General features: G+C 53.3%; 1 protein-coding gene across 6 annotated transcripts in view; it reads right to left on the reverse strand.

The window, feature by feature from the left end:
• Positions 1–1127: 1127 nt before the first annotated feature.
• Positions 1128–14908, reverse strand: part of SSH2 (slingshot protein phosphatase 2) — a 103611-nt gene continuing 89830 nt past the window's right edge. For all 6 annotated transcript variants that reach the window (XM_055718035.1, XM_055718019.1, XM_055718025.1 and 3 more), the window contains 3 exons: positions 13882–14082; positions 8750–9593; positions 1128–7443 (listed from right to left, as the gene is read on the reverse strand). In XM_055718035.1, the coding sequence (XP_055574010.1) occupies positions 5473–7443; positions 8750–9593; positions 13882–14082 (3016 nt within the window). In that variant the 3' untranslated portion in view covers positions 1128–5472. The remainder of the gene's footprint in view (positions 7444–8749; positions 9594–13881; positions 14083–14908) is intronic.

The following is a 14908-nucleotide window of genomic DNA, read 5'->3' on the forward strand; positions in this document are numbered from 1 at the left end:
CGGCCCCGCGGGGATGCCCTGGCCCGGGGGCATTAAGGGATCGTGGGGCTCGGGGACCGGCGGGAGGGGAGCTGCGGTTCCTGGAAAGGCAGCAAAGCCCTGGACCCTACAAGGGCACCGCGCGGAGCCAGGCGAGCATTGGCTGAGCCGGGCAGGAGGGGGCAGCTCCAAAACGGCAGGGAAAAGGTGACATCCCCGCTTGGCTGGCCAAAGGGGCGGCAGGGAGGGAGGGGGCTGCAGAGGCACCCCCCTGCCTGCCCCGTCCCACCGCGGCCGGGGCTCACTCTGCCCTCGGCACTCGGGGATGGAGCGAGCCCCGTGTCCCATGTCCCCAGTTCCAAGCCACATCCCCAGCAAGTGGAGGAGAGGCCCTGGGAAGCCCTTCCCCATCGTGGTGCTGGGGGGAGCGGGAAGGGACGGGGCACCCCAGGGGCACTGCCACCCCCGTCATGCCCCGCACCCCTGGGCGCTGCACCCCTGGTGCCTGCTCAGCCCCAGCCCAGCGGGAAGCTTTGCGCAGGGATGGCGAGGCTGAGCTGTGGGGATTTGGCTCCCTCCGTACCCCCTGCTCACAGCCAGGCCAGAGGAAGCCCGCAGAGACCCCTGCGCCACGCTGCCTGCCCCGCTGGGACACGAGGAGCAGGGGCAGCTCACCCAGGATCGGCTGCTTCCCGGCACAGAAGCTGCCTGGGCTGTGGCTATTCGGTGCTTGGGTTCGGCTCAGCTCCTTGGCTGGCCATGGTGGGTCTGCTCCAGGGTCTAGCTAAAACCTCACGTCCCGCTTGGAGCTAAAGCCCCAGGACCCTCCCCACAGTTCCTCTGTGGCAGTGCAGCAAGGGCACCCGCAGCATCCCGAGCAGCTTTATGTATGCAGCCCCCGGCATTTTCCCTGCGACTGCAGCGGGATCTGGAAGAGCATCGTGCTTGGTAGCACCGGCTCCGCAGCCCCTGTACAGATGCCTTGGGACAGGATGGGTCCATCTGTCCTTCTGGCAGGGGACGTGAGTGTGAGTGAGCAACCCCGCTCTGGCTGCCCACATCCCCGCTGCTGCTCGGCACTCCGGCAGCAGCACAGACCATGCATCGCCCCCAGCCCCACGCCCAACACAGGAAGCAGCACGCCCAGGTCATCTTCAAAATAAAACTTTATTCATTCGGTAACAAGAACATTGAATCTGCACATCAGTGCACAAGTTCACATTTAAAAACAGCTGAGCACATCGGTCATAAAGTCTTTAGGGGGAAAGGGGACGATCCCAGCCACCGTGGAAGATCCAGGAGGGGCAGCCAGAAGCGCTCCCCTCCCCGGTTTGCAACTCCACCGCCGGCCGTCCCGAGGGCTGCCCGGCCCTGGGGCAACCCCTACAAGCCAGCGCAAGGACACCGCATCTCCATCAAGGAAAATAAAAAGGCACTGGCACCTTCTTTTGTGCCAACAGAGATGTCTGCAGAGCAGGCGGGCTGTTAGCACCTCTGGTGGCACTGCCGGAGGGGAGCCCCCTGCCCAGCCTGGACCCCACTTGTGCCAGGCCGGTGCCTGCCTCTGCCCCACGCCAGCACGGGCTTGGGGGGTCCCTCCCTTAGGGAGATATGTGGGGGTCTGCGTGGAGCTAGGACCAGATTAAGGCAGGACGTACTGTGACGGGAGCAGGGGACCTGCGGCAGGTATGGCTTCCTCCTGCCACCCGGCTGGGAGAGCTGCGAGGCTCCGGGAGCCCCCCGGCAGGTGCCCACGGCAATTCCCAGCAGCTCGCTCCTCCCAGGAGGTCCCAGGGGCAGCCAGAGCTGGGGCGGGCTACCTTCCACCAGGCCTCTGCTGGCAGAGGGGCACAGAGCCAATCCCTGCTCCGTTTAACATCCAAGTGAGCCAGAAGCGGCATCACCGCCTGCCCCTCCTGCCACCCGCTGGGACCGTGCCCCCAGGAAAGGGCCGAAGGGGGGGAGATTTGTACATGTCACAACTTCTCAAGCAGACCGGACACACGCACACACACGCACACACACACCATCGAGTGCAACAGAACGCAGTGTAAAAACCAGTTTCACGCACACGCTATCCGTTTGTGCAAGGCTCACACGTTACAGTACAGCCGGAGATGGGGCGGGCGAGGGGGGAGGCGATGGCTGAGATATTGTACAAGAGTCAATGTAAACAATAAAGCGTCCTCTGAGAGGGCTTTGCAAGAGACCAAAAGAACAATTGTTTTGTACAAAAATGCCCTTAAAACAACATGTTTCTCCTAAACCCCTTCTATCAGCGAGGCTTGTCAGCTGCTGAGCACCCTGGGGGTGCTGCTCCTTCCATCCGGGGAAGGTGCTGCACCCCGCAGTGCTCAGTGGGCCACAAGAAGCTCTCATGGGGTGGCCACAGGAACCAGCCACCACCCACCCACCCGTGAGCCACCAGCATGGAGAAGGGACAACTGTCCCCGGGCAGAGACCTCTGGATGCCAGGGGCTCGGTGGCTTCGTTGCCCAGACACTGGCTGAGGAGGAGCCGGGGTCCCTGGAGAGCTGCACGTGACGTGCCCCTCCAGCCCCTTCCCTCCAGCCATCCCAGAGCCTCCAGACCTCCGAGGCCTTCATAACTCCGCAAGAGAACCACCTTCCCCAACTCCCTCCGCCCGTCCACAGGCTTCACAGAGAAAAAACACCGTTGTGCTGGGCCAGAGCCGAGGACAAGGGGACAGCAAAGCACCTCCTTGCAACAGCCCTTCGCCCTTTCGCCGCCCTCCCCAGCTGAAGCGCCCCGACAGCAGCAGAGTATTGGAAAGAAGCAGCATTTCTGGTCTGCATGGAAGAGCCTTCCTATAGCGCACATCTCCTGAGATCCAGCTGGGCAAAGAAACCCTATCCTCTTCTCCTCCCCCCTTCCCACGGGAAGGAATTATACACAGGGCTTTTCCCCTCCCAAGCAGATCCTTGTCACCAGGTCACAGTGCCAGCCAGGCACACTCACTTCAATGCCAGGCAGGTTTGGTGGCACCCCATCCCTTCCACCTGTGGAGGGGTAGGCAGACAAGGCCTTGGGGTCAGGAATGGTGGCAGCAGGGTCTGGCGAGGTTTGTGGGGGAGGCAAGGACTGAGACCGTCCTTCACAAGATGACATGAGCCACTTGGCCTTTCCATGCTGCCCGCCCAGCTCTGAAGCCAGCTGGAGTGGGCTAGGAGAAGCCAAATGTCTTTCAGTGTCCCGAAGAAGTATCTGATCTCCTGGGCCAGGGACTTGGGTGACTGAAATGGCCTGGGATGACACGCTATTTGAGCCAGGACAGGGCCCTGCTGGGCTACTTCGGGCTAGGCTCCAGCCTGCCACTAGCACAGGTGACAGCCCCCCAGCGGAGCTCCAGCTCCTTGGGAAGGGAGGGATGAAGCGCACGCTGCTGCTGGAGGATCCCTGGGAGCTGGGGGAGGACAGTGAGGTGGGATCTACCTTGCGAATTGTTAGGCTCTCCTCTGCTGCTGGCAAGCTGGGGGGCTAGCGACACCCCTTGCCAGGGCAGATGCATGCTGCTTCCCAATACTCCCCAGTGCTCTGGTGCTGCGCGCTCCTCTCCGGCTCAAGATGAGCTTGTCCCATCGGAGCCTGCAAGGCTCTGCAGCATCAGTGCTGCTTTCTAGGCATGGCCTTGTCTGCTGCTCCTCCCACACCACATCCTCTCCATGCTGGGCTTTCAGCAGCTGGAGCCATTCTGCATCTTCTGCTTCGCTCCTCCCTGGAGGGCAGGTCTGGGCCAGAGCCAAGCACCAGCTCAGACTGGCTCTTCTGCCACAGACTTGCCACGGGACTGCAGACAGGACACCCAGAGCTCTCCTGCCACGGCCAAGTGCCTTCCTCTCTGCTCCTACAGCACACGTACAATTTGCTGATACATACAGCTGCAAATGAGGAGCTTTGCTTTAGCCAAACTGCTCGGAAACCGTAAAATAATTTGCTGAAATTTGGAGCAGCCCCTTCCAATGCAGGTTCTCCGGGGAAGCAAGAACCTGCAGAATGGCTCAGAGCAGCTGATGGCCTTCCATGTCCGACTGGCACTGCTGACAGCCAGCTTCAAGTGGGCAGATACACAGTTCCCCTCCCACAGCGGGGTAACAGGGGTTCACACAGGACTGGAGGAGAAGGGAGACATTTGGCAAAGGCTGGCATCAAGGCTCACTTTTGGAAAGGGAAGACAGCTTACAAAGTCAAACCCACTCCCATTTCCGTGCAGATTACAACGAACAGCACTGAGTTTGAGTAAGGTGGTTTTGTTTTCCAGTTTACAGAATGCAGTCTTGCCCTTTTTAAAAAAACAAACATAGAAACGACAAAAAAAAAATCTATATAAATACCATATATACAATTTAGGCAAAAAAAAAAAAAAAAAAAAGAAAAAAAAAGAAAAAACTTCCAGAAAAGATCTTCCCTCTGGGTTGAGTGTTAGGAGTGACAGCAGAGAGGACAAAGCTTTGCATTCCATAGGGGCAATGTGTCATGTAACAATTACAACAGCCTCTAGGTTCGGGAGCGACCAGAAGTTCCTGTGAGTGTGGCAGAGGGGAGAGGAAGACTCAGGCAGCACGAGACGAGAACAGCTTTGGGGCAGAGGGGAGGCAGCAGGAGGGCAGAGGACAGATGATATGGCCATGAACTTGGAAGGCCCACAGCAGTATTCAAGTAATGGGAGGGTTAAAACCCTAATGAGGCGTTTGTTTTAAAAGAACACTCTGGCTTTGGGGGCTTCTCCTCCTCTCACCCATATGTCCAGGGCAGCCGAGGAGAAGCGAGCTGGGCAGCTTGTGGAGGAGCTCTGCTCCACTTCACCAAAACATGGGGGGCTCTGCGTGACCCACTCCAGGAGGGGAGCGCTGATCTCGGTGCCAGGCTGCCCGGGGTTTTCCGAGCCCATCCATCAGGAGGATTTACCCCTTTGTGCTCCTTTCGGGGATGCACCAGCCAAACTGAGCCCAAGGGGTTTGTCCTGAAGCAGCTTTGTGAGTGATCTGCTAGCATCATACAGTTCCAGTTTGCAGAAATGGAAGAAAGCCCAAAAAAAGGGACCTTGCCACAGCCTTCATGTTTATGGGGGCTCTCACCCCAACAACTGCCCAGCACCCTTTCAAGGCATGGGGAAAATTCAAGTTAGAAACTAGGATCTGGTTCTAAGCAAAACTCCTTGCCGAAGCAAGCCAACATCAATTTTTGCATCATAAAGGTGTTCTTTTAAAACAAACTTAACAAAAAAACCCCAACATTTGAGGTTATCTGAGTTGAAAAAAAAAACCAAAACAAAACCAACAACAAACCAAAACAGTCCTGCAGTCAGAGTCACACACAGAAGAACCAACCCACACCTACATGCGCCAGGAACAGTAAAATGACAATATATATAAAATTAACCAATAAAGTGCATGTTCCTTATATTACACCTGCCCCTTGTGTGAACACAACACCACGGGTTCTCGGTAAGAAATCACAGCTGAGGGCTCAGGATCACATAGTATTGTAGAGGGGATTGGTTGTCCGCTTTTTATCATTGGTCTTTTTGAGCCTCCTCAGAGGGTGAGTTCTCCCGTGCTGCTGCCGGGGTGCAACAGCCAGACCACGAGCCAGAGACAAGGAGTCCAGGACCTGCACCTGGAGCAGCGGGGGACTCTCCTCGGAGCTAGTCCATGTCGGATCCGTGCCGGAAAACAAACTCTGCTGGCTGGAGCCGCACTCTTTGGCGTACTGAGCTAGCGGCCTCTCCACCGGTTTGCTCTGGGCAATGCACTCGGCTGTTCTGAGCTGTTCCACAAAATGCTTAGCGGGCTCCGGAGAGGAAAGGCGATGCTTTCCGCACGCGCTTTCCGAGCCCCTCTCCAAACTCCCCTCGCGAAAGCCTCGACTGAGGGCAACGCAGGTGAGAAGCACCGGGTTGGCATCAGAAGAGGCCGATTCCCTCTCGGATAAGTCGTCCTTGGAGAGGTCCAGGCAGTCCAGTTTGGCCAAAGATGCCGAGCGTTTCATGTGGGAGGGTGTGGTGAGCCCCGCGTGCCGGATCCGAGCCTCTATTTCCTTCGCTCGCTGCTTGACCAGCCCGGGGCTGTTGCTGCGCTCCTCCACGCTGCGGCTACTGGAGCTGTGAGGGAGGCCGTAACACAAGAAAGAGATGTCCACAAGGTCCATGTTTTCAGCACATTGGCTGGTGAAGTCCTTGCCGCTCAGCTGCCTCGAGGTGCTGGCACCACCCCTGCAGAGAGGCTTGGGTTCGTCCCTGAATGGGAGAGTCGCGTCTCCCTCAACGCCACACGGTGTGACCGGCTCATCGTCTGTACCCGTGCTCTGCTCGGTGACACCTTCCAGGTGAATTACGTAGGGGTAAGAAGAGCGATCCAGGCTGGCTGAAGGTGTAGAGGTCACCTGGGCAGAGGGAGAAGCAGCACCGAGGTGAACAGATAACCCAGCACCCTCCTTGCTGGGGCTGCCCGCAGTGGAGGTGGCCTGCTTGTGTACCGCGTGCTCCGGCAGCGAGAGATTTACCAGCGTCAGAGCTCGGAGACAGGTTGGTGCCTTCTCTGAGCACAACGAAGGGTTCAAGTTTTCATCTAAAGACGGGGTGGCTGTGGCCAGCCCGCTCTGCTCACAGCTTGCATCGGGGCGCTCTGCAGATTTGACCGGGGGAGCATATTCAATGATTTCGATTCTCTTTGTGGGGAGGGAGGGCAGGGATGGCTCCTCCGTCCCATCAAATGACACCACTGTCCTGCACTCTTGTGCCATTCCTCCCTGCTCTGGGCTGGGCTCTGCAGGTGAGGACTCGAGTGCAGGGGAGGCAAGGGGTGCAGGCAGCCCTGCCCCAGGAGGCGGCAGCAGCTCCTCAGTGCCTGGACCCTGCACCTTGTCACCCTCCGGAGCCAGCTCCAGGGGCAGCTCCTCGCTCTTCCCCCGCAGCAGGAGCTCGGCAGCGGGAGAGTCATTTCTGGAGTTCTTGCGGGTGGGTAAGACACAGACTGGGGACGCGTGCTGGTGCTCCTGCTCCTGTCTCAAGCGCTCCTCGAACTCCAGGGTGGCTCGCCGGACAGAGCCGGGGCACCACTTGGGCTTGGGGTTGATGGAGCCATGAGGCTCTTGCTGCTCCCCCCCTGGGCTGCCTTCCTCCAGATCTGATTTACCAGAAGCTGCCTGCAGGGAGGGGGCAGCTTCTTGCTCAGCTTGTAGAGGGTCCTTCTCCTTTTCCTGGTGTCCAGCACTGGCTCCTTCACTCTGTTCCACCTTTTCAGATGCCCAAATGGCCTCCACTGGCAGGTCATGCACCGTGTTCCTCTTTGGTGTCTGGGCGAGGTTGGCCGAACCCTCTTTCTGCTGGGCTGGTCCTGCTCCCTGGTTGATTGACTCAATCTCTGTGATAATTTCCTTCACAGAAATGGCATTTTCCGAGTGGGATCTCGTGAGATGGCCTGTGCTAGGCAGCTCAGGGACATCCTGCAACACAGAAACAGGAGAATTACAAAGTGGATCAGCTGCGCTGACAGACAGCAAAGAGCAGCAGCTTAAAGGAAACGGGGTTTCATGTCCCCAGAGGAACAAAAGGCGCACGTGCCAGTGTGTGGGGATACATCACAATTGCTGTGATCACCACCGTAGAAGCATTACTGTCTCTGGCACTGCATTTAACATATTCCAGGCTGGAATTTCACCTAGACTTGAGATTTAAGAACTTCTGTTTAATTGCCATGAATTCCAAGCGAAATGTACCTTTTTTAGAAAAATAAAGTTATTTTAAGTTCAGTTCACAACAACAACAACAACTTAATGCTGCTAGAAGTGCAGTTTTGAACTGAATACATGAACGATTCTGCTCACGTATTGGAGCAAAGAGAAGTACAGCATAAAGAATGACCAACTGCTGAAATGCTCTGGTTTCCCAGAGGAAAATGGCCAGAGAGGCTCCCCATCCACACACTCTTTTTGCCAAATCACTGGAGAGTGCCTTAGCCTATTATATTTGGAAGAGCCTTATTGCCTCACATGGAGATGGAAAAGATTCAAGCAATGCAGTGTGGAATTTAAATAAGAGGCTCTCAGAAAATGATGGCCCTGGACATCATCAGTCCCTGTGAGAGTCCTCAAGGGTGGAAAGCAATTATAAAAGAAAGGTACCTCGGTTCAGAGGTTACTACATTTTGTCAGGAACATCTCTCTAGCCAGGAGAGAAGTGAGCCATGACATGCCTGATCCCATCACCCCAGGCCTTCCTCCAGCAGTGGAAACTCTATGTCTGCCTTGATTTACTATCCCAGTGCTGGTGCTTCCCAACCAGGGAAAGGTGCCAGTTTTGTCCCATTCTTTGATGGATTTCTCAAGTCAGATAAATATCTGCACAGGTTTAGGATGCTGGCTAGCCTCAGCTGTTGAGGGTTCAGCTGCATTTGGGTCAGGTCCCACCTATCTGCTCTCCTGATGCAAAACTCAAAAATAAGTTTCTCACGAGAACAGCACGGCAGGTCAAGGTCAACTCAGCCAGTGCCCTGCCACTGCCAGCAAACAGATGTTTAAGGAAAAAGTGCAGAAAAAGGCAAGCATCTAAAAGTGAAAAAAAAAAAAAAAAAAAAAAAAAAAAAAGAAAAAAGGAGGCAGGGGAGCATTTAGCAATCCCTCCCTGAACAGCTACCCGGGTTCAGTGACAGTCAGGACTAGAAAATCCCGTCAGCAGCAAGCTCCCACAAGAGAACTAGCTGCAGATAGGTTCGAGCAGCAGTTCCTAAAAAAATGAGCAAGTTATTTTAACCTTTTGTTGTTCTTCATCTGTAGAAGAGTCATCCGATGCCTGAGGAGAGTTTCCAGAGCTGTTCCTTCGAGCATCTACACCCCCATCTGCAGCAGGCGACACTTCCAGCACAGGCACCCTGGAGACCCCATTCCTTCCACTCCCTTGCTCCTCTGCCCTGGAATGGGAGCAGGTGCGTGACCGGCTCTCCTGGGAAAGCTCCACAAATTTCTCCAAAGCACTGAAGAAATCAATCCTGTCTGTACTGAGGTCTGTCACTGTGGGCTGGGGATTCTGGTGGAGACTCGGTGAATTTTGGTTTGGGGATTGGGGAAAGTCTTTTAAGCACGAAGTGAATTCTTCCATGGGAACCAAGTGCACGTTCATATCAGGCTTAAGAGCATCTTTTTCTAGGTCATCCACCGTCAAATCAGGAAACTCTGTTATTTCCAAGGGGTGCTGGAGTTGCATTAAGGCCTCAGAAGCATGGCAGTTATCGGGGGGGACAGAGTCTACACAACATCCTGCTGTACAGCCATTGATGTTGTTCAGGTTCAGCTTGTCCTCCATCTGCTCAGTGTGGAAATCTCGACACGTAAACTCTAGGTGGATCCTTCCCTCCTTCACACACATCTCCTCGATCATGTTTGCATCCTCTGGGAGCTGCTGCTCCCTGTCTAGCTCAGCTGAGTAGATGGGAGACATCGGCTGCTGGTTGTCATTGGTCTTTGCCTCTGAGATCTGGTCAGCTGAGGTGGTGATCTCCTTTTTGTTCAGCTCCAGCCCAGACTTGCAGATGGGCTCGTGATGGTCTGAGAGGTCGCTGTCTGAATGCGAGCGCCACAGTTTATTGTGCCGCTGTTTGCTGTGGGGAAGAAAAGCAAATGAAAACATTGAGCAGTGTTTTCACCCACCAGAGGCAGACCCACCTTCTTGCAAGAGGATGCAACCTTCATGAAGAACCGTGCCAAATACTGGGCTCACTGACCACAACTGCAGCTTCACCTAAACAGTGCAGGGCCAAACCTGCTGCTGGAGAAGCTGATCCAGTAAAAGACTTTTCCAGGAGCTGAACCCCACGGCACCATTCTGCTCCACACACGTGTATTCCCCAGCAGTATTTTATCGGTCTACTCAACAAACGCGATGTCTAATTGACTACAGAAGTTGGTCCTTTCTCAGCCAGCAAGCACTTTTCCATTTGCTAGCAGGTGAGCAATGACCAGAAGAGACAGGGTCCCTAGTCCTGGATGTGAATGGGTGGTGGACACTGAAGATAAGTCCAATTTCCCTTGTGGCTCCTTTGAATAGCTTTAGTGATATAACTAGGCTCTGGTAACCAAGGGGCTAGGGTGGGGTGGGTGGATGTGAGTATGAGTGTGTGTAGAACACAGAAGACATCCTCAACTTTCAACAAGTAGCACAAAACACCACCTGCCTTTCACAGGAAGGAAGCTTAAGAGTTGTCCAGCTCTTGGACAGCCCCTTTAGGAAGGTCTGAGCGGTCACAAAGCAAAAGCAACTGCCAGCGGTATGGCACCACCATCCTTAGCTCCACCTGCCAAAAAACTCAGCCCATGCCCCTGGGCTTACAGAGAGCAAAGGAGGCAACTTCTCACAGTGAGACCACACCAGCTAGCCATGCCTGCAAGGGCTTTGCTGAGTGACCATGGCCACAGGGCTGTGCTTCCACCGTTTGCCCCTAGGAGGAGAGCAGATACCACAGAAAGGTCCTTGGAGCTGCAGGAGACCTTGCTAAACCTCTCCAGTCCCTTGCTAGTGTGAGCAGGTGCTCCCAGACACATCCATTGGCTGCAGTAGGGTAATTAACAGATGCTATTGAACTAATTACAATGTACCTGTTTAGTTGTGGGTGCCCAACAGCTAAGGAAAATAATTCATCGCAGATTTAGCTTTCCAACCCCATAATCAGCTACAATCTTCATGTATGACACAGGGCAGAGTTGGGCCCCTTCAGAGGACAGGAGGGTGAAGACTAGAGGCCAAAAGGCATTGCTCGGGGTGTGTGTGTGTGCTCCACCTCTAACGGGTTTTGGAGCAAAGTCTGACATTGGCAGCAGAACCAGGCTCGCCTGTGAGGCAGGTTGTGCTGAGGCTCTGTATGGAATGCCGAAGATTTCCCATGTCTCTGCTTGTGTAACCTGGAAAGAAGCTGTTGGTGTTTTCTGAGGGCACCTCCCACCCCGTCGCTTCAGCGCTCAAATCCAGCACTCTGCTGCGCATCTGACTCTGAAAGTCAAACCCACCTCGCGCATGCACAAACCAAACTCTCCTAGCACAGCCCTGAGCCGCGAATCAAACCCGATGCCAGCAACCACTGGCAGAGGTATACTGTAACTTTTTAATCTCACACTTCCTCCAGCCCTTAGCAAGAGGTGCTAAAAGCAGGGTCAGGAGCCCACACCCCTTCCTAGAGCTCACAGCCACCTCTTGACCTTCCTGGGCAGCGTTCCTGGCACCAGGGAGAACAGCCCATGGCAGCCCAGATGTTCAGTGTGCCAGGCATGGCACAAGGTCTGTGGGCAGCACCAGGGCTTGTGTCCACACCAGCCTCGCACCAGGAGACCCCCACACCTCCCACCATGCTGCAGCCAGCTCTCCAGGCTCTGGTATAAAACTATTGCTGTTGATTCACAAGTTGCTCAAGGCACAGGGGATCCCAAACACTGTTTTCCTGTAACTTATCCATAACTAATAAAAGAAACAGGGCTGGCTCAGCCTTTCTGTGTCTATCACCAGAGGGAGGGGGACAGTTTAACTAACCCCAGGAAGTATGACAGTCCCAAAGAGCAAAACACACTTGTTGTTGTGACTAAAAGCAGGCAGAGGGTTTTCATTTTACAGCTGGAAAACATATCCCAGTTGCTACAACCCCAACACAAAACGGTAACTAGATAGTGCGAGCACATGGCTGCCCTCACATACCTTCCCTCTGAAACTGGAGCAGTCACATGAGCGTGAATCTGTTGATTTTTTGGGTTTTGTTTTTTACCTGTCCTGGAATACCGCAGCAATAAACAAGGCAGCCAGAGGCCAGAGGGCAAAGCTAAATAACACAGAGAAGAAAGAGGGAGGGGAAAAAAAAAAAGCAAAGCAGCAGTTTGGAGCTGAGAAGGGAACTGCGTAAAGAGGGACCATCTCTGCAGTGCAGAGGCCATTCCTTGCTTCAGTGAAGCTTCACTTATTGCAGGCTTTTTAGCCCTACACACAGAGATGTAATGCACTGCTCTTGCATTTTTTAAAGCCTCACAAGTAATCCTGTTCGTGCCATTGTATTGGGACTTGCAGAGTAGGTCAGGAGCAGTGGTGTGCTTAAGTGGGAAGGGGAGACACACACTATATAAATGATGGCAGCAAGAAAGATTTACCTGCTGAAAAATAAATTACGGGAAGACAGGAAAATAAAATAAATCCTTAACCAAACTGTTTGTAGAGGGTGGCTTTGCAGGTGTGCCACCAACTACCAGACGAACAGATTACCTAAACCAATTGCAAGGCAGAGGGCTTGAAGATGTGCTTGCTATACCAGCTGGTACCAGCCCAGGGCTCCTCACAGGTGTTCACCAACCTGTTGCAAAGGATGTTGGTGTGTTTTTCGCATCTGAAAAGCTTCTTTTCCTCCAGCTGGTCTGGTTCCAGTCAGATCTAATTTCCCAGTCCGCTCAGTGCTACATGGCACACCACACTGGTCAGGTCACCTCTAGCTCAGAGTTATGCACTGACCTTTATTAACTGGTGCCAGCAGCATGTTTGCTGTCACACAGGACGCCAAAGGCAGGTGTGGTGTTCGTCTCCAAAGGTTTCAGTCCAGAAGAGCACAATTTCTTAAAATACCTATTCCACTGTGATCTATCCTGAGACTCATACTCGGCTGCGTTTTCAGAGAGAGAGAGGGTCATTATGGCAGTCAATGTTTGGGGAGCAGTGGGGAGAAGGCGGCAGGCACGTAGAGGGCAAAGATCCTGTGAGTGCACCTGATGAGGGAGTAAGCTGGGAGGAGCCCTCAGGCTGCTGTCTCTGCAGAGAGGGAAAGAGGAAGCACACTTCAGTGACAGGGGCGGCTTATACTAGGGGTTTGGTGTAAAAATTGGGAATCCAAACCTGGCCCAGCAGCAGAGAGAGCCAGACTGCTGGGAGCAGGTGGAGAGCAAAAGAGGAACAGTAAGTCATTAACTGAGCACAAAGGCAGGGAGGTCTTTGCGAGTGGACAGGACAGACCTAAAGGGACAAACCCAAGCAGAGGACAGAGGTGAGAAGTGTGCCCTAAAGAGGGTACACGAGTGCCGGAGCTGCTGTAAAGAACAGCGTAAGGCAGGCACCCTTCAACAGCACCAGTAACTACTTTGGTGAAAACATGCTAAGAGCCACCTCCTGCGGCAGGAGGCTCAGCTTGGGTAATTCTGCTTGCTTCAGATCTGCTCCCTGGCAAAGCACACCAGAATCCTAAACAAAATACCGTAATCTGGCAAAACACAGAGTATCACTACCTCCTTCCAGCCGATCACGTGAAGGCATTGCTTAACACAGCTTACAAGTGCATTTCTCAGAAACATGCAATCTTTATGTCTTTTTGCTAATCAGGTGATAGGCTTGGGATTACAACACACTGGCCCATACCCAGGCCCAGCTCCAGACCAGCCTCAGGACTCCATGCAGGAATAAACACCGCTGTTGCAACGCACAGAACATCCTGTCCCCTCCCCTAACACCAACACTCACCAAAGGGATCTAAATAAAACCAGACCAGCTGCTGAGGAGGAGCATGTTCAACAGGGCTGTGACGGAGACAAAGCGAGTTCCCTGCCAAGTGATGTTACAAGCAATAGGGACATCATTTATCTCTGCTGGAGTCTACACAGCTCTGAATGCTGCATTCAAATGGCAGCTCATGGGATGCTACTCTCCAAAAAACAGCCATCCTAGAAGCCAAACAGCCTCCTAAAAGCTCTTTATTACACCCATTTTCCCAGGCTCAGCTGAGATAAACCATGAAAACAGAGCACTATCCTTCCCAAAACAATCACGAGCTTACTTACATAATGCAGTGATGGAAGTTCTAATCAAAATAATGGAGTCAATAATTTAAGTGTTATCACTTAACGTGGGTTATCAACATCGTTCCTTCCACTCACCTGGCCAGCAGGATCCCTTGATATTCCTCCAGCTGTCGCATAAAGCTGGGGTTGGGCTTGGTGACGGTGCGCCGTTCCTTCACGTAGTCGTAAGCCCTGTCCAGGTTCCAGCCGTACTCCTTCATGGCGTAGGCGATCACCGTGGATGCCGAGCGGCTCACTCCCATCTTGCAGTGCACCAGACACTTAGAACCGGTTTTCCTGAAGCAGGAGACAGACAAAGGAGGTTCATTAAACAGAAAGTACAGCCTCTGAGAAGCTTAAGAAAACAGCAACTTCTTTACCAGAGTATTATCAAACACATTTTCAACACTGCGGCCATAGTTGAAGTCTGGGATGTGATCTGATAATCCAATTTACAAACTGGAGCAAGACACACAGAAAGTGAAGAACAAGGTCTTAATATTCTTAACAGATTTTGCTGTAAAAACTCTTCCAAAGCTTTTATCGCCAAGTGGACAAACATCAGTTGTTTGCAGATATTTATTATGAAGGCAGCTAAAGACTAATTATGGCATCCTTGAACTCAGCCCAAATGGCCCACTAGTATCAAGCAGTACTCCAAATAAAAATGACACCTATCACACAAATGCGGCATCAGTTCAGAAACACATCCACTAGAAGATACTGAGCAGTTCAGTATAGCCTCTAGCACACAGATATTCTTCTATGCAAATTTCTGACAGCGTACTACTGGCTGTGGCAATTGGCTGAACAAGACCAACATCGCTTTAGTCAGGTGTTTGAAACCCCACCTAGCTCTCATCCACATCTCGAGACACTGGTAGATGCAAATCCAGCCAAAAGCTCCAAGGAACAACCTGGAAGAGTTTTGTTGATACCACCATGTCTCAGGACTGCCTATGGGTAGAAAGCTCACCCCCTAGGCTCTGTTTGCAACAGTCCTTCACCTCAGCACCTTATCCAAATCAAGCAAGTGGAAAAGATGACCTCCCCACAGCTGCAGGTAGAGACCTCAAATGATGGCTGCAGTGCAGTGCTCTGCTGCAATCAGATGGAAGATCCT

The sequence above is a fragment of the Falco cherrug genome, chromosome 1, assembly GCF_023634085.1.
Source record: "Falco cherrug isolate bFalChe1 chromosome 1, bFalChe1.pri, whole genome shotgun sequence".
NCBI classification, from domain to species: Eukaryota; Metazoa; Chordata; class Aves; order Falconiformes; family Falconidae; genus Falco; species Falco cherrug.